The sequence below is a fragment of the Sander vitreus genome, chromosome 11 (genome assembly GCF_031162955.1).
Source record: "Sander vitreus isolate 19-12246 chromosome 11, sanVit1, whole genome shotgun sequence".
In the NCBI taxonomy this organism is placed as follows: Eukaryota; Metazoa; Chordata; class Actinopteri; order Perciformes; family Percidae; genus Sander; species Sander vitreus.
The window spans coordinates 3030029-3057706 of NC_135865.1; the positions used below are offsets into that span (position 1 = coordinate 3030029).

A 27678-nucleotide genomic window follows, 5' to 3' on the forward strand; every position below is an offset into this window, starting at 1 on the left:
GTGCAGCGGGCTTTCAGCACCGTGGACAGCTCCTACCCGGCTGCAGGCAGGCTCCGTGTCTGGGCGTGATGGCAGGCTTTCAGTATGTATTGGCCTGACTACACGGTCACACCGTGTCAGGAAAACGGGCTGCAAAGACAGGATGTACAGGCAAAACAGTTCACACTGCACTCTCATCATGAAGGCTTTTTATTCATCCAGCAAAAGTAACCCCCATCCTCTTCAGCTTCAGAAAACCATCGCAAGACCACATGAACACCCCTCCTCCTCCTCCTCCTCCTCCTCCTCTTCCTCTCTGTGCTATACCCCCCCCCCCCACCCTCCATTCTCTAAATTCCCAGCCTCACTGAGCCAGGGAAGAGAGTTCTCTATCCCTCCACTTCCTCAGCCAGACGTGTAAGGGAAGTGTCTTGGCGCTAAAATGTGAGGACACTTCGGCTCTCTCTGGGTTCGGTTAACGAGCGTGTCCGAAACTCTCCTCCCTTCCCTTCCCTTTCCCGGGCCTGGTGTGAACGCACCGGCTGCGTCCGTTGGCTTCTCGTCAGACCCTCGTCCAAAGAGCTCGCAGAGATTCAATCGTGACGGATCCGGACCGTCCCTTCGCTCCCGCTCCTGTTTAACATTCCGCAGTTGACAAGACGGCGCTTTGCCCGCCCGCCGCCTGCCGCATCCTCCCCTCTTCGGACTTTTTGCACGCGGAAAACGGGAATCAGGCCGTTTTTATTTTCTTTTAGGATTCAACCAAGTTTAATCATACGAGGAGTTTACGATGACAGCCACCAAGGAGCAGCCGAATCAGAGACCGAATCATCAGCAGCAGCAGCAGCAGCAGCAGCAGCAGGATGAGGTGGGCAATTAGCTTACTCTGAGGGTTGGGCAATTAGCTTTTTCTAAGGACTTGATTAGCAGGTTTCTTCCACTTTATCCATGTCCATGATCGTAAACTCTTTATCCAGTGCTGTCCATTGCCGTAAACTCTATAGCCTGCTCTGTATGGTCAGTCCCTTTATCAACATATAGCTTCATCTGATTTGCTTTAACGGCAGCGGACAGGCAGTTGTGGTCACATAGCCTACATTAAGTGAGGGACGCATGAGTTGCTTGGTTGTTTTGCCTCCTTGTCGTCCTCATCTTCAGCACTGTGCAGCCTACAGACGGACGCTGTGACTGTGACTACAGCGAGAGGCGGATTCAAGTCGCGCCACACATGCCTTTTATATTGAAACAAATCAAGCGGTGGTCAGCTGTGCGTGGAGCTCATTGTCAGGTGTCACAGACCGGGTCACAGAAACGCTGAACGCCATGGGCACATGCACAGCCGGGGAAGGGGAACGAGGGGATGACTGCGCAGGCAGGGCGCATTGTCATTCCGCCGTTGCCTCCTGTCAGCTGCCCTAGACACCTTGAGAGAGAGAACAGTCGTGGCGAATCACTTTGTATGAGGGGAAGAAAAGTCACTATAGGCCTATGCGTGTTTTACCTCTCACATACTGACTTCAGACCCGTGCTTTGTCTCTAGTTTAGGCTCCTTCAAACGCTCCCATTAGATTGATGGGGTTATGTTCCTCTTTTAGGCACCTTTGCACAGGTGGCGTTGCGCACTGCAATGCTTTTTTTTCAAGGGATTAAGATAGTGCTGCAACTAACGATTACTATTCAATTAATCGATAAATGTTTAGTCTATAAAATGTCAGAAAATACTGAAAATTGTCAATCCCTGTTTCTTAGTCCAAGGTGATGTGTTTAAAGGTTGTGTTTTGTCACTGCAAAACCCCAAAGATTTGATATGATCACTTTAATATGATATAAAACAGAGAAAAGCAGGAAATCTCCATATCTGAGAGGCAGAAAACAGCATTTTCTGCCACTTTGCATTAAATGTGACTTTAATCGGATTTATCGATTATCAAAATGGTTGCCGATTATTTTTCCGTCCAATCGACTAATCGATTAGTCGACTAGTCGTCGAAGCTCTAGTTTAAGGCAAATGAGACCAGGGTCTTTGCCAGAACTGGCGTGTGTGATTTGACAATACCGGAATTGTGTTTGCGCCAAAGAGCCGAGCCTCTATCACCTTCAATTATTGATGTCCCTTCTCCAAATGTTCTCAGTGCTCCTGAAGGCACATGTAACCCCTCACTCAGTCAATGCTCTTCCCTATTACACCTATAACCGATTCTATGAAGGATGCAAATGCCCTGTGTTTCACTGTGGGGCTCCCTCTGAGCGATTGCCAAATATATTCTGAGTGCTCTTAATTTAATTCAGCCCTGTAGCCGTATTATTCTAAGAAATCAAAACCTAGGCCTCATAATTGAGTTTCTGTGCCTGAAATATGAGAATGCCTCCTGAGATGTGATTGAAATAGGATAGCTCACAGCCTCAAAGCTCAGTGGGATACCACAGCGGCCCGCAGGACTTTTTAAAAAGCCATGTTGTTGATATTATGTGTGAGCAGTGTTTATGGACTTAATTAATGGTGATACTGTATGTGCAGCACAGCTCTGAGGAGCTGTTCATGGAGCTTGCTGTTATACATCATGTTTTGATACCTTTTTATGAATGCTCTTTTTGTGTCTAAATGGATTCAATAATCTCATGGTGAAACAGCTGCAGGACATCAAGAAGACATTGCTTTTTGAAACGCTGCTCTTTGGAGTTATCCTTTTTAAAGAGTCACTTACACAAATTATGTAAATGTCAATATTTAAAGATGATAAAGTCAGACGATTGAGGTTATTTGTGACTAAAAATGGCTGTACGCCAACTGTACACACTGTAAAAGCCTAAGTAAATGTTTCATCACTCTATGTTGGGCAGTCAGCGGAAGTTATTGCGTAATATTAATGCAGCTGTGGCTAGAGTCGCGTCACGATTGCAAGCATCGGGGGTGAGAGTATAGTGCCTTAGCAGAGCCAAAGCTATTACTGTCCCACGCTGACTCAACCTACTGTGTGTGTACATAGCCTCTTTGGCAGGCTCTTAACAGGGTTACTGTTTATCAAAGTTGAATGACGATGCTGAGGGAATTACAAAAGAGGGGAACACTGAGGGAGCTTTAAATAATAGGTGGAGAAGAAAACTGAACCCAGATCTGTTTTACTATCTTCATGGTGGAGGAAAAGTAATAGTCCTTTTCTGGTGTGTGTGATTTAACTGTAGTTAAATCCAATGTTGTTGAAAGCCTTTTATTGTTTGTGGTTTAGTAACTGCAGCATGAAGTGAATATCTTACCAAACTCAGAACATTGATGGAACCTGCGAGGCACAGATCCATAACACTGGAAGATTTCTAGTATTTCTGTGTGTGTGTATATATATATATATATATATATATGTGTATATATATATATATATATATATATATATATATATATATGTGTATATATATATATATATATATATATATATGTATATATATATATATTAGAAACATTAGATGTTTGAATGTAAGAATTATGATAGATTATAAATATCTTACTATGAATCGAAAAAATCTCCGCGTGTGTCTCTCCCGCATGTGCAGTACAGCAGACGGGGCAAATGCAAATTATGAAATTAATCGTACACAAACATGTTATATGACCGCCCAGACTCTTGTGCTCTCCAGCACATTGTTTTGTTGCCAGCGGTTGCGCACAGTTCTCCGGCCATTCTGCTCGTTGTAGCAGCTTCCGCAGCAGGCTGAGCCGGGCTCACTGCTCCCCCCCAGGCTACATGGCTACCTGGACAACCCGTTCTCACTCCGAACTCATAAAATACGGACGTTTGGTCAGTGTCTGTCAGCGTCTGAAGCAACGAAAAAAGCGCCCTTCAGCGTGTTTTTACGCACCAGGGAGAGCAGCAGCTACACAGGGTTTGAAGATGACGTAGCACTAAGAGTGACTACGGTAGCGAGTAGTATGAAAGGCCGAAAATCTGCATAGGGGTTGGGGTGGTGGATGGGTCAAACAACACAGGACTTTCACCCAGGAGACCGGGGATCGTGTCCCGCGTGTCACGTTTCCTAAACCCAACCGTCCCGATCTTCCCGCGTGTCATGGAAACGTAAGCCCACCCACGACCTTTTCCTTAACCGAACTATGTCAAAAGTGACGGCAATAGTCCCGACATTTAGATAAAGCGCGTTTAGATATGACGCTAAAGCAGACTTCTATCGTCAATGCCAACGCCAAAGGCACCTGACTAAGCATCCTTATTTTACAAGATGGGAGTGAGAATCTGTTGACCTGGATGTGTGACGGCTAGAAGAAAAAAAAGGGGACACAACTAATCTCTAGATGAGCCGCAGCTGCTCTCTGCCTGATTGAATGTCGCTTATAGTTAGATAAAGTTGTGGAAAAATACTGGGAACCAAGCAATCGACCCATTCCGAACAGGCACGCGCTTCCAACAGGCACTGCACTAGTATGTATATTTTAGGAACTAATACGCATAATACGTGCCGAATGTCAGGTTTCATGTTGGAAATGTACTTCCGTTGTTGCAGACTACTGTTCACAGAACGTTATCGTTCAGCAGTGTGGAGGCTCACATCGTTATGTTACAGTTATGGTTATCGTTGTCGGTGTGGACGGCCCTTTCAACAAATTCACCCCGGATGTCAACTTTTCCTTTACTTCTTGGTATACTTAAAGAGAGTATGTTGATATCTTCAGTCAGTCAACTCTGAATAGGTGCAGGGAAACTGAAGAGTGTGGCCAATCCCTCCTTTAGTTTCACTGAAAGAGAAAGCTGTGAACAAACCGTCTCATTTGACATTGGCTGCTCTCTCACTGTGTACCTGCCCCCCCCCCGTAACCACACAGCCATAACACAAGCTGAGTGAGGTGCTGACCTCTCTGCATGGCCCCGCGGCCGGCCCAGGCTGCCGTCAGTGTATTCACTCACCACCTGGCCAGACACCGTGTCCTCCATCGCTTTGTTAATGGAGCTGTTGTTGTCTGTGCTTGGGACAAGAGGCAAGTGTTTGGAGAAATGGATGCCTACCTTATTGTGAGTAAGAGGAGCGCTTTCACACACTGTGGTCCTCTGGCTCGGGAAACTGTAATTCACACTAATGGACAAAACGTCCAGGACACTGCTGCTGCTTCAATGTGGCCTCCGAGAGAGAGAGAGAGAGAGAGAGAGAGAGAGAGAGAGAGAGAGAGAGGATGAGCAGGGGAAGGAGAGGAAAGAAGAAAAAAGGCTCGTGAAGGTTGAGAATTGGAGAAAGGGTGAGAGGACAGTCAACTAGAGGACAATTAAAAGAAAGAAATACAGAGTAGAGACGCTAAAGCGATAAAAGGTAGCAAGGCAGGAAAGTACAAGAGTGTAAAGCTTTGGTTATACTCGCGTGAGACACTGACGAGCATGCACGGAAATGTTTATGCTCAACACGTTGTTCGTTGCAGTATTCTCCGAAACAGCAGGAGGCGTACAAACAAAATAATCTGTGAATAAGCAAGAAGTAGTAGAGAAGAAGAAGAAGGCGGATGTAAATGAGAGCAGGCTGCCTGGCAACAGTAGGAAACACATCCATGATAAACACTGTCGTACCGCCAAACATTGCATTTGTCTACTCTATTATTGTGACTGTCGTTTATCTCCAAATCCAAACTAATGTCTGCCTCTAACACTGTTAAGAACACTTTTTCCATGAGGCTGTTTCTTTGGCTTTGATAAGCAAAATATTTATTTTCCCAGCGTGATGTCTCTCTCTGAGCACATATTAAGGCCGTTTGTCTCCCTGTGGTCTGTACGTGAACAATCACACAGATGTTTGTACAGGCGAAGCTGCTCGGCCAGTCTTCCCAGCCGACCATTTTGAACTGAAATTGCGTGCCGAGTTACAAATATTCCGAAGTGCACGGCCACGCACCGTGACAACTTGTGAAGACTTTGCGCTGGAAACGACCGATTTCATGGCTCTAGCCAACCCAGTCTCACGGCAGTTTGTGTAAATGTGACGTTATTTTTAATCTAGTGATACGTGTTCACCAGGGACGTCACTAGGATTGAAAGACAGGGGGGGGGCTTAGCCCCCTGGGTATTTGTAACTTGCGTTTGCAAAATCTTTGCACTCAAATCTTTCGTTACTGTATTAGAGCTACACTTATGTCAACCACCAGTCAAGAAACCAATATTTTAACAAGTCAAAAGTGACAGACATATCCTCTTCTTCCATTTCTGTTCCTTCTGTCTTATCCTTTAAGATAAAACAAAACCCTGATGCTATTTCATGACTTCGAAATGCAAATTGGTCACATGAAACAACATCCAAAATGTCCAAAAACAGACAGAGGCCAGACAGCTGATAAGTTGGTAAGTTAAACAAATATGACAAATGGCAGCACAAGAAAAAGAAAAAAATAGGCATCACTGCATACTTTATCATGTAAGATATTAAAAATGGCTACTGTCTAAATACAATAACCTGATGGCGGAAGGATCATAATAAAAGGAGGATAATAATTACTGTATCTACTGTATGTAGGATTGCTTTCATTTTATTTTCACATGTGTATCTGTGGGCATGTGCTCATCTTTAGCCTAGCCTACATTTAGGCAACATCTACATATTTATTTAATGTATCACAGCCAATGAATGCAGAAAGTTAAATTGGTTACAATATAGCTAGCATATATAATAAATATAATGAAATAATTTAGCTTAGGCTATGCATAGTACCTAGACCTGCCAACAAATGCTTATTGTTAGAAGACAACCAAACAATCCTTAGACCTATAGACCACTACTGACGTCAATCACACCGGCTCCCTCAGAATCAACTGCCCTGCCAATCTCCTGCTTCTCTTTCTCTCTGCTGAAATATCTTCCAATATCCATCTCATCTGCTCAATGAATTGAAGGATACAACGGTGCAATAGCATTAACAGGGACCCTATGACATTTAGTTTTCAGTGACAACAACATTGTATAGGGATTTATATTGTTTTAGAATATGCCTACTATAGAGATAGGTTATAGTATTGGCAATGAATAAAGAGTTGTGATTAGCTTGCTAAGTTAAACATTTCTTGTATTTCGCTCATTCACTCGAGCTAGAGCTTTTTCTAATTTTTTACGTGGTGGGCAGCACGAAATACCCTACGGGGAAAGGACACCTCACACGCCGGGAGATGAACGAAAAGGACGCCTCAAACGCCAGGAGACGGCTGCAGGGGACGCGCAACAATAACGCGATGGCAGAGGTTGGGTTTAGGAAAAACACTATGGGGAAAGGGCACCTCACACGACAATAACGGGACGGTTGTGATTAGGAAGACTACTGGAAACAAAACGCCACACGTGGGACGCGATCCCCCTTGGTGAAAGTTTGACCCATCTACCACCCCGACCAACCTCCCTACGCGGAATTTCGGCTTTTTATACTACTCCCTACCATTTTCGTGCTGTGACCACGAAATATGCTTCCCATTGAAATACATTACTTCACATTTTCGTGCTGGCCATCACGTAAAAAATGAAAAAAAAGCGGTTAGATCTCTGCCTGCCTTCTGATTATACATTGCTCAGAGACATCTAGCAGACAGTTGTTGAAGCTGAGGAGAGTGCATCTCTTCCACATTGACTTTTCCGGCCAAATTGTCCCAGCCAGGGTGGTGATTCACACTTGCGACCTTCATGTCATAAGCTTTCTGTATCCCGAGGCGAGTGGCGGCCTGAATTAGCCAATGCTGACACATGTTCTATCCCCCAAAGGATTAAAAGGCAATTACAAAGTTTGAGTCATCAGTTGTGACACAGACAGCAGTCAAACCTGAGATAGCAGGAATGTGTGTGTGTGTGTGTGTGTGTGTGTGTGTGTGTGTGTGTGTGTGTGTGTGTGTGTGTGTGTATAAACAACTCTGTCTCCTTAAAATATCATTCCCCTACAACAAAACTGCATTCTCAATTACATTTTGAGGAACACGTATTTTGTCCCGAATTAGACATTTCTTTGACGTATCACAAATGCGTTTGTAATTAAGTCTGCGTTGGGAGGAGGTCGAGGTGGATGGCCGGACAAACAAATATTATTTAACTTACTTTACGTACCTAACTTCAATTTCATAACAAACATACTTCGCCGCGATCTTTTTCTAAACCTAACCAACTAGCTTTGTTTCAATTCACAACGTTAACACACGTTCAAAACGGCGACTGTTTTACGTGCAGCGGTCATTGGAAATGATTTCCCCCTCGAAACATAAATGCAAGAATGCAGAAGAAGAATGCAGTTTTCTTTGTACAGGAATGTAATATTTAGGAGACAGGGTTGAGGGCAAACACATAGGTATCTAAATCCACTCAGATATGTAGTGTTCAGAAGAAACCACCTTCCTTTAAAATTCAGTGTATTCAGTGTATGTGGTCTCTGTGTAAATGTATGTGTGTTTTTTCCCCCTTCACTGGCTTCAAAAATATTTTAAAAATGTATCATTGCTTCAGGCAACTTTCTCCAGCAAAAAAAACATCAGCTCTAAATAAGACGCCATGAATTTGCTCTGGCTGCTCAATTGAAATTCTGATGCTGGGGATACGGATCATTCTGGCTTTACAGTGAACCACATAATTGTCTCCTGAACAACAGCAAGAACCAAAGGAACAATTAGAACAACAAAGGTCCAGAGAGACATCCGCTCTCTGATGCAACGCCTTTCTTTTGTATTCTTTGATACAAGGCATAGACAGATTTGGAAACGATCTTTCTTCGTTCTTGTTGAGCTTTTCTTTTAACAGCGGCCTAATGATGCAATTTAGAGCCACCGAAGCATAACGTTCCCGTGTGCAGATGGTATGGTATATGATAATGATAATAAATAGTTGATTTCAAACAACATACAAAAAAAGGAAACCAAAAAACATAAAATACAAGACACAAAAGTAGAGAATGAATAAAAAAGCAAGATAAGCAAAATAAATACTCAAATAAATACTCTTGTGCGAAAGGGAGTAGGATGAAGCAAACATGCCTTTTCGGGTCCTACCCTTTTTGAAATGTCCATACCTGTACATCTTTACTTACAAAATGATCCCTTATCAAAGGGTTTTCAATCTATTTTTTTAAACCCTATAACAGAAAACACACACAGTCGAAAACCCAAACCCTTTGCCGATCAATCAATCGATCAAGTTACTATTCCATCATTTCCTTCATTCAATCATTTATTCATGTACCATCCTTAAGCTAATGTACATGCAGTATATTTATCAAGCACAATTTAATTCTAAATAGATATAGATAGATATCTTAATAAATAGATATACAGTATGTGCAGGTGCACATTATTTAAATTGGATGAACGTGTTAAATTCCATGTACTATATGCCATTGAACTATAGGAATTATTTACAGTTTTTTCCATCCATTCTTATTGCTCTCATTAACATTGACATGGTGGCCCCTGCCAGGCCTTTACTCCCAACAGTTCATCAGCTCAGCTCAGATGAAGTGCAGGAGTGTTTCTGGCAAACACGGTATACTGCACTTCTAGGACTTTGGTAAGCACTGAGAGCAGGCAGGGATCGATTGGACTCCCCGGGGTAGATAATCAAAGGCTCATCAGAAAGGCCAGTGATATTGATAACACTCTACAGATAGATAGCCACCACTTTTATCTATTGACCCTCCATACTGTACTGATTGGTGATGTTTAGAGCAAATTATACAGACCTGTACATAATGAACTGGAGCTAGAATTCCAGCTGTAATTTGTTATGTCACAATATTTTGTGAGAGTAGTACGAGCTACTTACTTTGCACGGCATCTGGATTCTCGCAAGATCACGCAAAAATCGCGGGATCACATATCGCAGGAAAATCCATCTGGTCAGGCTTCAATTAAGTGCGTTTGTGTCCGAACAACCATCTGTTCGACCAATCAGCATCTGGTGAGGAGCTACTGGCCGTGACTGTTATGGTGGAAAAACAGAAATGGTGGACCTAATAGAGCAGATGGTTCATCCAATCACCTGCCAGGTATTTTTTTTTAAAGTGCCTGCCAAACTGTTTCCGATGACGGCTTCTGAGATGGTTCTGTCTTAACAAACTATGTGCCGTGTCAGGTTAACGAGCTTCATCAGAATCACAGAAATAATGGCCTGTTGTCTGTGGAGGCCAAATTGTTTTTAGCCCGATAGCCAATGGGTTCCGAGATTTGCTTCATATCTAAATAGGGAGTGGGTCCTCTTCCATGGAGCCTGCCATGTTGCACTGCCATGTTTCTACAGTAATCCAAAATGAACAAACCAAACACTGGCTCTAGAGAGGGCATGCCACATTTTCACGGTACCTTAATGTTACTGAACGTCTCTACATGCTTGGAAAGGGAGAGGTGAGGGAGGGCTTTTCGGTCGGTTGCAATCTGCAACCTTACAACTAGATGCCACTAAATCCTACACCCTGCTCCTTTTAACTGTGAGATACAGAAAGATGTATATGCACTAAATATAAATCATCATCAACATGCGTCACACAATTCCCATCATGTGCGAGTCTTTATCTATGGCAGCAACTTAGGGAAATCCTAAATAGTTTGCACTGACTTGTTATTAATGTCCATAATTATGTTTTTAATTTCCCTACACAAAGGTGAGCTTCTGGTCCAGCTGCCCTCCCATGTGTGAGGCATACTGCTGCTTTTGGCTGTTATCATTCACATGAGATGCTGATTCCAACAAGGTTATTAACTATAAGAATGCTTGTATATGAAATCCTGAAATCGAATCCTTTTAACATCTCACCTTGAAAATCATATTTACTGCCGCGGCTAACAGTGTCAATATACTGCACAATGAATCTGAAAAGTTTTTTTTTTTTAAAGGCTACAAAAATAAAAGTAATAAATATGATATACTGTATTGGGGAAAGTAGAATGTTGGTCATCACATTTTATGGAGTAAGAGAGTTTAGCATTAACCATTGATTAGCTTACATGCCCCAGCCGACACACTACGGGCCCTATTTTAATGATCTAAGCGCACGGTGTAAAGCGCCTGGCACAGGTGTGTTTAGGGCATGGTTCAAAAGGGTTGTACTTAGTGTCTTCATTAATCAGAGGTGTGTTTTGGGTGTAACATGCAATAAACCAATCAGAGTGTCCTCTCCCATTCCCTTTAAAAGCCAGGCGTGTTTGGACCTTGGAGCATTGCTATTATGATGGAGGATTTGCACCGTAATATTTTTATTTGTAATCTTTTGCATGTGTGTGTGCTGCTGCGCGTCCCTGTGTGTGTAACAAGCATAGTGTGCTCACGCTGTACATGAGCCTAGGCGCATTTTACCAATGCGCTGTTAAAATAACAATGAAATATTGACTTCAGACCAGGTTTTTGTTGGTCGATGACGCGATCACTTCCCGCTGCCTCAAGATAGCAATAAGCCAATAATTCACCTGAGCACACCTCCCTCTAGGACCAGCACGCCCATGGGCGCACAGATTGGCGCAGGTGCATTTGCTATTTAAACGACACGGGCGCTGGACGGGAAATTGACAACTGCGTCGGGCTTTGCGCTGCGCCGGGTGCAAGATAGGGTCCTAAGATGCTAACCCTGACTTTAACCACAATCTGCCGGTGCCTGTAGGCGGCTCGCAGTCACCTATTGGCTAAACAACTTCCGCTGGTAGCCGGTGTCCTGGAGCTCTGTAGCGGCTAAATACAACCAGCAACTGCTGCTCGGATTTTATCATCCTATGGCACTATAAACTGTTCACGTTACAGCACTTTTCTTATTTTAAAATATTTCTTTTTTAGGTAGCCTATATGAAATATGGTCTATTGGTGAAGTAGCATTAATCACCGTTGGGGGGGAGGGGGATACATTTTTTCCCTACCGGGGATAAAAATAATTCTGCTGAGGCAGGGATATATAGACCACAAAGGGGGAAATCCCACGCACCCCTATACCCTGCAAGTCATTATCATCACTCCATATTATTCAAGACACTATATTGTCACTTACAGTTTGAGGCATGCTACAATGCAGCAGTTTCTAAATCTGTTCACTAACCTTGATAGCCATTCACAACGTCACAAAACATGTTTCTGGTCAGCTTTGGTGTTTTCACCTCTCACTTTCTCCAACACTCTTTTGTTGGCTTATTTTTGAAGCTTCCATTTCGTGAGTGAAGATGTGTGTGACATTCAGTGGCTGTATTCACCCAACAAAACACTGTTCACTCCTGTTTGAGTAACATTCGGTAAAGACCAACTGTCTTGGGAAGTTTTCTTTATGTTTTGTGACAGGGATTTACACATTGTTGGTGTGATGGTGGTGTTGTGATGGGATTTGTTGATAAGAAAATGTGCTTTGCAGTGTAGCACTGCTCCACTAAAGTGAAAAATGCATCTGTGTCCATCCTAATAGCAGTTGCACTGTTTTTACTTCATTTTGACTCTCTAAAGGTGCACAGTAGAAAGGTAAATAGCTGTGTTTGCTAACCCTACTTTTCATTTGGTTTAGCATCTGTGTAACCAACCTGTCTGAATAAAAATAACAATTGTTAACAACAGCTTCATTTAGTAGGGTCACGTCCCATCTGTCATGTCTTGTTTGACTTCCTGCCTTGTGTGTTTTCGCGCCTTTGTGATTGTCTGCCCCGCCCAGAGGCCTGTACTACGAAGCGAGGTAACTTCAGGTTCAACCCAGGGTTCTCTGTATCACAACGGTGGATCACTTGTTACCGGGTTAAATCGCCGTGGTAACTTATGCTGAACACCTAACCTGGTCGGGAGCAGGTTATGTTGGAGATCAGAGATCAACCGGTGTAAAAGCACCGCCTACTGACCAATCAATACTCGATTGATAACGGCGTCACCGTTCTTAGAAGATCAGCTGGAGCTCGGTGGGCGGAGAGAGAGAGGTGCGCTCATAAAAGTTAAAACATTTATAGACCGACAACCCCATTAACATTACTTGATGGGTATTTTTATGAAAGATATAGATTTTCAGCGGAGGGAATTATGTATAGACTGTTTGTCGGCTTGTTGAGCCGTGTGTTTTATATTTTATATTTTTATATTTTTTATTTGCTCTAACGATCACTTACCACTGTCAGGGTTGCAACTGAAATAAAAGGCTAAAGCAATTGAAAAAAGCAAGTGTAATTCTGCTCAGATCTTGTGCCTGACTGATGTGGAAGTGATATTAATAAGTCTTGTAATTTACACATTTACAGCGTCTGCTATTTTTTTGCCAGCTTTCCTTCCTGTTTTAGGAAGCAGCGACTGTATTGTGTTTTGCCTGTAAAACCGTGTCTGTGTTCTTCATATTTATGTAGAATTATAGTTTGCTCTTCTTATGTGAAATATGCAGCTCTGGTAGATGTTTGCAATTGGTCGTGCTGGTCAAACACCGCCTCTTTTATGTAAATGCACGCGTCGCTGGATTGGGAATCCCTGGGTTGATTGAACTAGTTGTTAACCACCGTCGTGACACAGCTGATGAGGGACCGCGGTTGTTAAGTTGAGTGGAGCCGGGTAACTGAAAGAAATCCAGGGCATGTTGATCTGGATTCGTAGTACAGGCCTCTGATGTGTTCCACCTGTTCATCAGCCCTCATGTCACATGTCTCTGGTTACCACTCTCGTTGCCCTGTGTGTTTAGTCTGGTGCTCCCTCTGCCTGGTGTCAGTTTGTAGTCTTGCCATCGTCAAGTTTATCACTCTTTTCCCTAGTGGGTAGTGTTTTTAGTGTTCTTTGTTTTTACCAGTTGTTTTGGATTTTCTACTCGGTACCTACGTTCATGTTTAGAGTTGTTTGTTTCCTGCCTGGGTTTGAACTGTTATTAAGTTATTTTACTGTAACAGTCCTCTTTTGCATGTGGGTCCTTCTACTGCTGCCTGTTCTGCAACAAGGCCTCCTATAGGTAAGGTAGCCATTATTGTACTTATACCATCCACTTTGTTTAACATGTAGATGCTGAAGCTGCTTTCGCTAATCAGCTATGACATTGTTTAAGCTTAACTTGGAGAACTTTTTGTTGCCTTAACCCAACCTCAACAAAATATATGGTATATCATTTTATAATGAACAACTTTATTTCCTTCTCCAAGCACCTTAGAAGTATGTGCAGTTGTGCCAGAAATCCCAACCCAGCAATCCCAACTCTAAATCATAAAATGCTCTCAGGAATAATTTTTGCAAAGGTTATTATATGTTTTAGAAGATGAACTGATAAACAATACCATCCTGAAGATGTGGGCACCAGATTAGAGAAAGCTCATATGGGTCATTTTGGAAGGCGCTAAAGAAGGATCTATGTTGTTTAGTTTCTATAGTAGGATGCATTTACAAAATCCTGCCCAGGTCAGGTCCACTTGTTTACCTGCCTCCTTCCCCATCCCCACTAATGCCTTCTCAACTAGCAATTTTATAGCTCAGTGCCCGCTGAATCCTCCAATGTCACTCTATAGGTATAAAAAACACACAGTGCCACTTGTCAACCACACAGAGGGACAATTTCCTGTCTTCACACAAACGCCGTCAGCTCCATGTCGATGAGCTTCCGTCATTGCTGCTGATGTCAGGCTCTTCTTTCCATGTTTTATTTCTCTAGATATGTGATATTAGTTTTTGAATTGTGAGGAAATAGCTACAGTCTTATCCACAGCCTGGAGTTTAATTTGCCAAAGAATGTAGTCAACTGTGTCTAATTGCATTCAAATCTGAGATTTGACTGCGGGGGACAGACAAAACATTTGGCGCCCACCATGTCAAAGATATATTATCACATCTAAATGTGAAGAGAAAATTCAAATTCAAGGCTGATTAATGGAATTAACTTGATTTCCCTGTGCACCTCACATGGTTTGAGCTTAAATGCATCCTCTAAAATGGTGTAATACCGACGAATACATCTAATTAAATCTTCTCCCGTCCTTTGTTTGCCTAATAAAATCAGGCATTGCTCCCTTTTTGTGCATCACAGACTTCAATGAGGCTTGCTTTAGAATTAGCAAACCTGAATAAAAGAGAGAATATTCAAATGTGTTTAGGCGAAGTTCAAACAATGTTAAAATTGATTATAAATCTCACAGCAAATGTCTTTTTCCCATTCTGGACTGATGGCGTCCTTAAAGAAAATTGTGGTCCTAAAGGATATCAGTCCCCATGCAGTATGTGAATTGTACTGTTGTAGGCATAGGAGTTCAGATAAACATCTAAAACAGATGTTACTGAATGATCCGTTTCTCATTCTACCTTAGCAACCCAACCTGATGCACATATTTGCATAATTTCTGCCACATGCTAATACCACAGCTGGAGATTAAATATGTATATATTAGAAGTCAGATCCCATTATGTAAAATGCAACTTGATTTAAACAACATATACAATATAGATGTAACATCTGGATCACTTTATCTAACGCTAGAGTGTCATTGTATTTTAACCCTTGTGTCTTCCCGTCCACCAACGTTTTTGTCACTTGTTTTAACGCTTTCTTTGTACATGATCAATAAACCTAATTTAAATGTTAAATTATACCTAATTAGAGTTAAAACAAAGCAGAAATTATGAATTATTTTGACTAATAATTAAGATCAGAGGATGTTGAGTGGATCACAGACTGGTATATATCAAGTTTAGTAAGGATGTTGTTTTGAAACCATTTAAACATTTTCTTCAAATGCTATACAATTTTATAAAACAGCCAAAATGCAATGAAAATAATCATTAAGTTTACCTGTGAAGAATGTTGCATGTTTTCTATACAACGTACATCCATGCATCCAATTTATTTTTGGGTAATTTGGTTAAAAGCAATCCATATTGCTCTTATAAAAAAACTTTTAAAACGAGTCAAATTTGACCCGAGGACAACACAATAACATTTAAATATCCCTTGCATTTGTTTTAATTGGCACACACTACACATATGTCTTATGTATATCGTATAAGGCATTGCTGTAGCTCATACTGTATCCTGTAGTCTACCTAGTCTAGGGTTGAACCATGAATCATTATACAACTAATTTAATTAAACCTTACATAACAGTGTGTCAACAACTTGTAGCAAGTGGAAGTGTAAGCCGGCTACTGTTGATTATACTGGCTAAGAAGGAAACTATTACAGGCTTATCCAATCAGCTGTAGCTAACTAAGCTTAATTCCATATTTGGCTAAACAAATAAATAATAAATCTTGGCTGTTGTCTTTTTCTTGTTCATAATATAAGAACAAATAACCAACAAACTACAGTTGGTGATTGCCTCACATCAATTTCGGACGGATGCTACTAGCTAGCAGGTAGCCCGTTAGCTGTCGAGTGTCAAATGACCGCTTGTCTCCCGAGATGTTGAAATCTGCAGGTAAAACTTTTAATCATGCAATATAACTGTGTCAGCAGTAGCATGACACATGATCATTGGATGTGTCTTGTATATATTTATATCAATTCGTAAAGTTGTAGGGGTAACCCTGAATTGTTGACTATTAGATGATTCAATCTAAGGACCCTGATTTGACTGCTAATTTCACAGTAGAATCATTGCAGTGTCTGAAACTGTGTTTTACATAGAATTGCTTGTTTTTCCCAAAAAGAATCCTGATATATATCCTATTTTGGTGTGTGTAAATATATATATATATATATATATATATATATATATATATATATATATATATATATATATATATATATATATATATATATATATATGTGTATATGTCTGTATATATATATATATATATATATATATAAGTAGTGTATGTGTGTGTGTGTGTGTGTGTGTGTGTGTGTGTGTATATATATATATATATATATGATTGTTGACCTCACTCACTGAATGCTCGGCGTGTGGCTCTTCTTGTGCCACGTACCTTTCCAGACTGACTATTGACAAGAATCAAATATCTAGACTTTCTCAAGCTTGGAAAAAAAAATCAATGGCGAGTTTGAAATGCCTTAGCTGAATATACGGGCTTAACTCTGCTTCGACCCTTTCTCTCAATGTCTTTCTAACTCATTGTTTGCTTGAAGGTCGGTTCTCCTTCCACTGCTTTTCTTTTCACTTCTTTGTCATTTATCATTTCATGTCGTTTGAGCTATTTAAGGTCAACACGGGTGAAGGCTGAGTCAGCTTGGGGGCACACTGACTGAGGGTTCGGGAGTATTTGTTTAATATGCAGAGATACTTCTTGACATTACTTTTTAATATGCCAGAGACTGTTCCATGCATATCCCAAAGGAAGGCGTGCAAGCCTACCGTGTATCTAATATAACAAAGGGAATTTTTTCACTCACTAACAATTTTACTGCATGAACAGCGAAGCAGAGGTGCTTTAGTGCTGCAGTTCATTCCAAAAAACAGGAGAGGATGGACACTAGAAGACACCACTGCAACATTATAACCTACAATCACAACAATGCTGTTTTCAAGACTAAAATATTGTAAAATTCGACCAGGGCTCATGTCCCATTTGTGTCCCCTGTTTCACTCATATCTTTTAACCCCACCCACGGATCTTTTCCCAATAGTAACTTATGCCTATCATCCACTAGAAGACTCCGAAAATACTTTAAAAAGACTAAAGTGCAAAACCATCTCACATCTAAAGACAATCTGTCACAATGTCACTGAGGTTTTAGTCACAGACTAGAAGACTTAAAACTCACGATAATATCGAACACGTTTGATTTTGTCGAAACTTAAAGACAGGAAACACACTGACTTAAGACAGCTGGGACTGAGTTTTATGACCACCTTACACCGAACGATTTAGACGAAGGGAGCGTGCCCCAACTCTAGCAACACTCTTACAATTTCATTCTGATATTTGAAATGCGTCTGCGACAGTGGAATCGCTTTAAAAGTTGTTTGGCGTAAGGTCGCCATAAGTGGTTTTACCCTGCACGTTGAAAAATGACGCCAAAGGGTTACCCAGAGCATTAAAAGTGACGCCAAGGGGTCCTGAGCAGCCGTCATCATTTGACCAGTTTGTGAGTGAGAATGTGTTGGTCCAATAATATATGAAATATGAGGAGCAAATATTTCTTCAGCACCATGCGTGGTTTTCAAGTATCTAATGTTTTACCGCTTCTGTATTGCTAATATCAGCATTCATAATAATATACAGTATTACCATTGCACTGCAGTTAACAACCTTGTGTATTGAAAACCAATATGGCAGTAACGGTGACTAATTGAGAATTATCTCACATGGACCAAAGGCCAATGGCGGTGTCCTTCAGGGCAAGGCTGATAATGCTAAATACAATACGATGACAACGTGTAGCTAAGCCTGCTGTTTCCTATTAGCCAGTGGATCAATTTTAGATGTTAAGCCTCGAGACCCCGGCGTGGCTTTGGCTGTGGCTGTCTATGATTCACGAGGCAGTGAGAAATGGTATTTCATGGGTAAACAAAAATAAGCCAGTGCAGATGGCATTATTTTTTTCTTCCCCATCTCCAACCTGCTGGCATTGTTAAAATGGCTCAGCTTCTGCTGAAATGCTGATCGTCATTTGTCACACTCTCTCCAAGGTCAGATTCCAGTGGAGGGTAAGCTCACGGATCTTTAAATAGCCCGACTCCTCTCACACGCGCGCCGGCACAGTGAGCCGGTGAGGAATAAGCTTATTAGTGGGAGTTGATGAGGATGGCAGGGGTCTTAATCAAACATCTCAAAGGCAGCGTTTTAATTTTACGTAATGTCTCATCATGCTCCCTCTCTCCCTATGTGAACATTAGAGGCATGCCAGCAAATGAGTGAGTACAGGGATGTGTTAAGAAGGGGGATGAGTAGAAAATATGCAACAATTTAACATTAGGGGAGACACTGGAGGCAAAAATATAATTTTTCAATTTCAATTTGGAGGTTTTTAGGCTGTTTTGCTTCCATAACATGTATGTGTTTCTTTTACTATCTTTGTCTGTTTGTGTCTGTAGATTTCTCCTAAATTCACAAAAAAAATAGTATTTAAAAAATAGTTAAAAAAAATTATATAATGCCGCATTTCATTTGCATATTCAAACAAAAAATTCTGAAAACTTGTGATACAAAAAATAATTGATGTTGAGGCTTAATCTTGATGTAAGTTTACCAACTGGGGATGTTTAATGGTGATCTCTGTTAGTTAAAATGTTTGCCCCATGTACCTGTAGTGTCTTGCGAAATGTATAGAATTGTACTATATCTTTAAAGGCTGTTTGTCAGTACACTAAACTATGCGGTTTTATTCCTGTCTATGTTCTGAAGGTTTTTACATCATTTAGAGCCTGATTTATGTAACATTTTATACCTAAAGACATGGGGAAAATGGATGTTCTTGTATGCCGGTTGACAGTATTTTGTGATTTATGAAGTAATAAAAAGAGCTATCCAAAATCCCTTCCGTAAAAAAAAAATGTAACTGGGAATGTTTAATGGTGATATATATTAGTTTAAATATATTTCCTGTTCACCTGTAGTGTCTCCCCTTAAAATAACAGTAGTCTATGTATGCCTGTCACCCTCTGAGGTACAGGCCTAATTTACTGTGTTCTAGCTTATTATTGACGCCTCCTGCTGCTTTCAAGTGCAAGGGAAGCCAGCAACAAAAATTACACTCAGCAACAGCAGAAAGGACATTAAAGCCTAACGTGCAGAGCTGTTCGAAAAACACACTGAACATCGGTGGTTTTCATGACATGCTGGTTTGTTGTCTCCATCTGAGTGGGCGGAGGGTATGGGGTGCTGTTTGTAAAGCGGCTCACGCTGAAAATAACAGCAACATATTGTCACATTTAGCTTCAAACAATGTTTAAAAAACTGGTATGAATTTTTGTGGGTCACTTTTTTGCACATTTACAACAATATTTGTCAACTTAAAGATATTTTAAATAGTTAAATCCAAATATTAAATGTTACACCTAAATGTTAAATTTAAATCTAAATGCTAAATCTAAATATTAAATCTAAATGTTAAATCTAAATGCTAAATCTAAATGTTAAATCTAAATTTAAATGCTAAATCTAAATCTAATTGTTAAATCTAAATGTTAAATCTAAATTTTAAATCTAAATTTAAATGTCAAATCTAAATGTTAAATTTAAATGTCAAATCTAAATGTTAAATCTAATTGTTAAATCTAAATTTTAAATCTAAATGGTAAATCTAAATTCAAATGTCAAATCTAAATGTTAAATCTAAATCTAAATTTAAATGTTAAATATAAATGTTAAATTCAAATATTAAATGTTTCGAGATGCATTTTGAATGTGCATATTAGTCAAATATTTAGTTTCACCCGAAACATTTAGATTTAACATTTAGATTTAACATTTAAATTTAGAATTAACATTTAGATTTAACATTTAGATTTACATTTAATATTTAGATTTAACATTTAGATTTAGATGTAACATTTAGATTTAGGATTTAGATTTAGATGTAACATTTAGATTTAGCATTTAGATTTAACATTTAGGTGTAACATTTAATTGCATTTAAATATTTAAAATATCTCTAAGTTGACAAATATTGTTTTAAATGTGCAAAAAAGGGACCCCCAAAAATTCACACATTGTTTGAAGCTAAATGTGACAAAATGTTGCTGTTATTTTCAGCGTGAGCCGCTTTACAAATGGCACCCCATAGGAGGGTGGGGACCCACAATACACTATTACTCAAAAGTAATAAAAAAAAGTAGCATTTTGCTAACATTTTGTTATGTCACGACAGCATGCACATTCCAAAAAGTGCTGTTATCCATGTTCACACTTGACAAGAAAAAGTTGACTAGGGCGCTTAGAAAAGCTGGCAGCATTTTGGTTCGAAAAAGCAGCCAAGAGCATCTTTTGTTGCTATAACAGCTACTGCTACAGTATCCAGGCGCGCTATATGGTGGAGAGGTACAAAATGTCGAGAGAGGAAATTGGCTCTTGCGTTTGTAGTTGACGGGGAGGAGCATGTCGGTTCACAATGATGTTAGTGGGTGCACATTATATGGGGAAGGAAACAATATGGCGCTCTCAATAATTTAGTCCAGGATCTCCGGTTGGATGATGCACGGTTTGCGACATATTTTAAACTAAACTAAAGTGAATTTGAAAACCTGTTGCAAATCATTGCACCATTGATTGAAAAAAAACCACAAAATTCAGGGAGATCATCAAAAAAAATCGTCCCGTTGGCGAACTTTTTTTAAAAACAAGGTTTACCCCATAGGATTAAGATGTAAAACAGACGCTGGCAGCTAAAAAAATATGCCAAGTTTGAACATGGCCTAAGTCACTGCAAAAAAACACACAGGGAGTGAACCTTTAATAAAGCTCACAGTAACACAGTACAACGCCAAATGCAGACAGATCGTACACTACAATCAGTGCAGCAAAAGCACTTTCACACAATCCATTGTGACATCAGCATGGAAGTTGGCCGTGGTCACACCCATTTTTAAATCAGGTGAAAGATCAGATATGGCAAATTATCGGCCAATCAGTATTTTGCCTGTTGTTTCTAAAATAGCTGAAAAATGGGTGGGTAAATTAATGATTCAACATCTCAATAAAAGCAATAATTCACTCCACCCTTTGCAATTTGGGTTCAGGGCCCATCACTCAACAGAAACAGCCAACGGTTTGTTTTTGTGTGCTGTCTTCCTAGACCTAAAGCGAGCTTTTGATACTGTTAATCACAAAGTTCTTTTATCTAAATTAACATATTTTAATTTCTCTGAGCAAACTCTCAACTGGATAAAATCATATCTGTCCAGTAGAAAGCAATGTGTTCGTATTAATGATTCAAAGTCCCCACTGTGTGAATGTCCAGTAGGGGTCCCCCAAGGCTCCATACTTGGTCCAATCTTGTTTACACTATATATAAATGACCTGCCAGAGGCTTGTAAAAATGCTGATGTCCAGATGTATGCCGATGATGCTGTAATCTTTACACATGCTAAGAACTATCAAGAGATAGCATCCACACTTACATCTGCTATGGTTCACATTGATGACTGGCTCACTAAGTCATGTCTCTACCTAAACACCAAAAACATTGCGATATCTTAGAGAGACATAAATTTCTAAGTTTGAAAATTTTAAACATTTCAGGTATGCTTGTTTGATATATGAAGTGTTATATAATCTTGCCCCTCCTCCGCTGCATGGCTTCATTCGAAGACTTGAAAGCGGAGGAAGTACACGTGCCTCTGTAAAAGGGGACTGTGTGATACCATTTAGATGCACCACTTTTGGACAAAATGTATTGTCAATAATAGGAGGTAAACACTGGAATAGCTTGCCCCTCCCAATAAGAGTGTCCTACATTCAACACTTTTAAAACTCATTTAAAACAGTGGCTTCTAGAAAACCAGAGATGCACTCCCTTTTAACTGTCACACATTTCTCTACCCATACACTTTCACTGGTAAATCGAATGCAGTATAGAGGTGGATGAATAACGTCTTTGTCATGTATCATGCATCATGTATTTTTGTTTTGTTTTGCTTGTTTGCTTTGTCAGTCACTTTTATGTGTACCTTTCAATGTATAGTAAATGAGCGCTGTATGATTACTGGTTGTCTCTGTTAGTCTTATGTCACCTGCCTAGGGACTGCAGATGGAAAGTAGTTATTTTAACTAATTCTGGCATATTTACATGGTGTTTTTATACAATAATGTTCATAAATATGCATGGTCCCTATCAAATAAACCAATAAAAAAAAAAAAATACTGTAACATTATTGTTACGTTTTCTGTGTTTTTGTCGGTGCCATCAAGCAGGAATCGGCGCCACATCTCTCCAGTTGTGCTTTCTCTCTCTGCTCTCATAATATTCTTCATGCGATAATGTGAGTCATTGTTATTTTTTCATATGGAGTTGTTTTCTCTCGGTTTTCGAAGGCTGTTCTTGCTATTTCAAAGACAGATGATGTGATTATCGAAAATGGCCTCTGTTAGCACAAAGCTAAGCCATATGATTGCCAAGGGACTGCTTACCTGCAATCAGGGGAGTTTTCTCTCTATCCTCTGCCTTATACCACAAATGCCCTCTGGGCATTGATTATTCAAAATATTATGGAATAATCTCAGTGTGAAATTGTAGGCAAAAAGCATGATTTTGAATTGTGCATATAGCGTTAAAGCTCCTAATAGCCACTCCACTGATTCTCCACATGAAGATCATTTGACTAGTCATGGCAATACCAGTCAGCAGCATGTCCTCTGAGTAACCCAACTGATGTCTTCGGGATATCACACCATCATCACTGTTCACTCGGCTCTGCCCCTGAAATACTTCCCTAACTACAAATGAGCTCCTTTATTTTTCCGTGGTCTGCTTGACCTGATGAATAATTGATTGTATTGATTGAGTGTGATGGCATTTATTCCAGAGAGAGTCAGGCAGAATTACAGTCAGAGTCAGTTTAATTAAATGAGGCCACCAACCGCTGTTTGGTTTGAATAAATACATAACAACTGATGGAAGTAAAATAAGAGGCAAGGTTTTTTTTACGCATTTGGGCATGTTTGATTTCTTGTTGTTCTGTCAGGACACTGAGATTCAATAGAAATGGTTGTAACCGTCTGTGTTGGAGAGACAGTGTGGAGAAAACATGGATGGAAAAAAAAAAATTCCGGGAATCCACACAAGCGCCTCTGAAATGGTGACCTCCGTAATGGCATCGCTGTCCTCAGAACCAGCTGTCCTGTCAGCAGAACACCTCCTGAGGAGCTGACAGCAGCCTGTTCACCCAGCTGACTAATTTCAATAGATAAAAAGAAAAAAGGAAGGGCAGCCAGGAATAGCAGTTTTTTATTTATTGATGGATTTATTTTATTTCCCCAGCCCAATTGTAGCTCAACTGTGTACGCCCAGTGAAACAGGAAAGCTCATAGTGAAATTGATGATGACCATGATCAATAACTAAAATACACCAACTACAAACCAAAATGTACCTATAATTTGTTACTTTCCACCTCCAGCTTTAAGGACATACATTGGGATTTGTGCTAGGTCGGGAGGTTGGTTCATGCTTCGTTGCAGTTGGGCATACTGTAAGCACCAGGGGTCGCTAACTTCACTTAGCCTACACCATAGAAACCATTTTATTTCTATGGCCTACACTGACATTGTGCTCTGACATTTAGACATATGCAATTAGGCAGTCACTGTGTATATGACGTGGCATCCTAAGCACCTTGGCAAAGACTTTTGTCTTGTACCGCATATATTATATATACAGTATGCTGACAGCTCATAATTCCACACAGGTATACATTAATATATGACTTGGCATGTAACCAGTACAATAAATGTCTGTCAGACTCCTGCTGTGATATTGAATATGGTTAAGCGTGAATAAAGAGACAGACAGCAGATTAAGGAATACGCCTTTTGCTTTCAGGCACAGAAAGAAAGATAAACGCACAGGCGTTGTCCTTACTGCCCAGCCTGTCAGGAGTTTATTTATAACTGTGGTTGTCCTTTGTAGCATGTACTTGCATCACCAAGTAAATGAACCTATTTTGAAAAATGAATGACATGATGTCAGGAAAATCAAAGGAAACAATATCTAGAGGAAAAAAGATAATGCTCTTAGGGAACCAATTTGAGTTGGAGTGCATGACTAGTGTTGTGTTAGGTTTGGTGTTGTCAAATGTGTAGTAGAGATGACACCCATTATATTTCCTTTCTTTGGACATAATGCTGTGCCTCATGAAAGCATTTTTAATGTAAGAGAGTAAAGGTTCTTGAAACTCGTTAGCAAGTTTTAGGTTCATGATATGGACTGAAACAAAACTTACAATACATTTTGTAAAAGAGCTCATGAAGGCCTCAGTCTGTCCTCCATTCTAGATTTAGAGAGAAATGTATCTTCTCTGATGAGGGTTCAACAATCGTGATAAAGGATTGTCTCATTCTTTCTATTAGGTATATTAGGGGCCCTTCCTAATAATGGTTATGGAGAGACCAAAGAAATAAAATGGATAGAAAGGCCATTCCCATTCAAATCAATGTAGCAGAATCATGGATATACAAAGTATAATACTGTAAGACCAGAGGCCTGTACTATGAAGCAAGATTTGGCATTAACGAGGTAACTTCAGGTTCAACCCAGGGTTTCAAAACAGTGGATCACTTGTTACCGGGTTAAATCACCCGTGGTAACTTATGCTGAACATCTAACCTGCTCGGGAGAGAGAGGTGCGCTCATAAAAGTAAAAAACATTTAGAGACTGACAACCCTGTTAACATTCCCTGATGGGTATTTTTTATGAAAGATATTTCAGATATTTTCAGCAGAGGGCATTACGTATAGTGACTGACTGATGTGGAAGTGATATTAATAAGTCTTGTAATTTACGCATAACAGCATCGGCTATTTTTTTGCCAGCTTTCCCTTCCTGTTTCATGAAGCAGCGACAGTATTGCATTTTTTGCCTGTAAAACCGTGTCTGTGTTCTTCATATTTTTTGTAGAATTATAGTTTGCAATTCTTATGTAAAATATGCGGCTCTGGTAGATGTTTGCGATTTGTCGTGCTGGTCAAACACCGTCTCTTTTATGTGAACGCGCATATTGCTGGATTGGGAAACCCTGGGTTGATTGAACTAGTTGTTAACCACCGTCGTGACACAGGTTATGCGGGACCGCGGTTAAGTTGGAGCCGGGTAACTGAAAGAAATCCAGGGCATGTTGATCTTGCTTCGTAGTACAGGCCTCAGGATACAGCGTTCAAGGCGGAGCCCTTTTCATTCCTATTAGAGTTGTTAAGTGACGCATCTTGAAGCCATCATGGAACCAAAAAAATACCCAGATCTTCCGCTCTGCTTCAGCACTCTGCGACCCATAGAGCAAGCCTACTAGAGACCTCCGCCCGAGCCGGCTACATCCGGTTTTAGCGCTCCATTAACTTGAACAGAGATTAAATGATTTAAACGTGCGGCTCTTCTAGAATTTCCAAATGTTATCGGACCGAATTGTTCAAATTCTGATAGTGAATCCAGTCATTTTGCATAGGTTGGGATGCTCAAAAAAATGTATCCACTGAATTGCAGACATCTTTTTTTGGGCCAGAGGGCATCACATGATGGGCCGGGAGTTGTATTGCCACAGTTTGGCTGCTATGTTTAATTTGCTTCAATGCCTGGCGCACTTTCTGGGGTCCTAAGCAGAATGGTCAGAGCTGCAGCCCTTTTTATGTGTACCAATGCCATGGCAATGGAGGGTCGCCGGTTCAAGTCCCCATACGGACCAATGTATGGTGCTGGACTGGTAGCTGGAGAGGTGCCAGTTCACCTCCTGGGCACTGCCAAGGTTCTCTTGAGGAAGGCACAGAACCCCCCAACTGCTCGGGGTGCCTGTCCATCGACAGCTGCAGCCCCCTCACTCTGACATCTCTCCATTGGTGCATGTATAGGTACTGAGCATGTGTGTGTAATTCAGGCCTGTGTGTAATGTGTGTAATGTGTATAATAACAACGGAGTGAAAACATTGTCATTTCCCTTGCAGGATTAATAAAGTATAAATCATATTAATTATATTTTTATTATTATGAAACGGTTGCAGAAAGTCGAGGAGGTGAAGCCAAACGAAAAAGCAGTGGAGTAGTAACGTAATGAGGCGTAGAGAGCCAGCCTGCTTAATAAGTCAAATTTAACAACCTTGTAATCCTATTCACACAAGCACATTGCTATCGCCAGATGATTGACAACTTTGTTTTGCTTGTTTTCTGTGACCAGTGTGGCTTGGGGGAATGGCGGAGTTAGCTAGCTGGCTGGCTAGCTGGTTCCTCCCTGCTTTAATGCTGCATTGGTTACAGGAAATGAGACAAACAGTGGGTTTGTCTAACTGACCATCGTCCTCACACCTTGCTGCTCCCGGAGAACGTGTCCCGAGCTGCAACACACTTTACTTTACAACCGTCGCCATTTTGTTTTGTGCTAATCAAATGACCATGGCAAACAGCTCAATGGCCTTTCTGTCCATTTAATTTCTATTGGAGAGACTAATCGGAAATTCTCCTAGTGGATCTATCATTGCTCATAATGGAGTTAATAAACTGAGGATGATGATTCAAACATGGCTAAATGGGATATTGGGGGAGAAAATGAGATGGAAAGAAAGTGAAACAGAGAGGGGAGAAGAACCTCATGCATGGAGGCAAAAATACAATTTTGAGTTGCTGTCAGTTTTCAAGGACATGTCAGCTTTTTGTGGTATTAATGAAATGAGCAGTGGCCCATGTCCTGATAATAGAGATGTTTTAGAGTCCGATTGGGGGGGCTGTGGATAATGTTACACTGCATGCATGTACAGTACTATGCGTCTGCGATCATGGTAACAAAGTTCCATGTAGTCTAATGCTTCAGTAATCTCATGTCTACCTGCTACTCAGCTACAAGAAACTTAGCAGAAAATAAGCACTAAACAGCCAAAATTCAGTTAGATTTAGGTCGTGGTCTTCTCTGTCTGCTACGCTACGGCCTGTGGAAAAAAACTGGATGTACTTCTTTGATAACTGGGTCATGAGTCAGTATGTGTGACATTTCTAGTCATGATGAAATGATTAGATGGAAAAGTGAGCTTCACTGCTATTAAACCACTGTGGCAAGTACTTAGAAAATGGATTTCAGAGAAAGTCTGACACGGATGCAAAGGAAGCTTCTTTGTAAAAGTGGACCTCTAATTGGCAATTGTTTTGTTTCTCCTCCCCTCCAGCGAATCAAGATATAGTAGTGAGTTGTTGGTTAGTGATCAC

General features: G+C 40.5%; 1 protein-coding gene across 1 annotated transcript in view; it reads left to right on the forward strand.

The window, feature by feature from the left end:
- Positions 1-385: 385 nt before the first annotated feature.
- dpp10 (dipeptidyl peptidase like 10) overlaps positions 386-27678 on the forward strand; it is a 129834-nt gene continuing 102541 nt past the window's right edge. The window contains exon 1 of the mRNA XM_078263073.1: positions 386-847. Within this exon, the coding sequence (XP_078119199.1) occupies positions 770-847 (78 nt within the window). The 5' untranslated portion in view covers positions 386-769. The remainder of the gene's footprint in view (positions 848-27678) is intronic.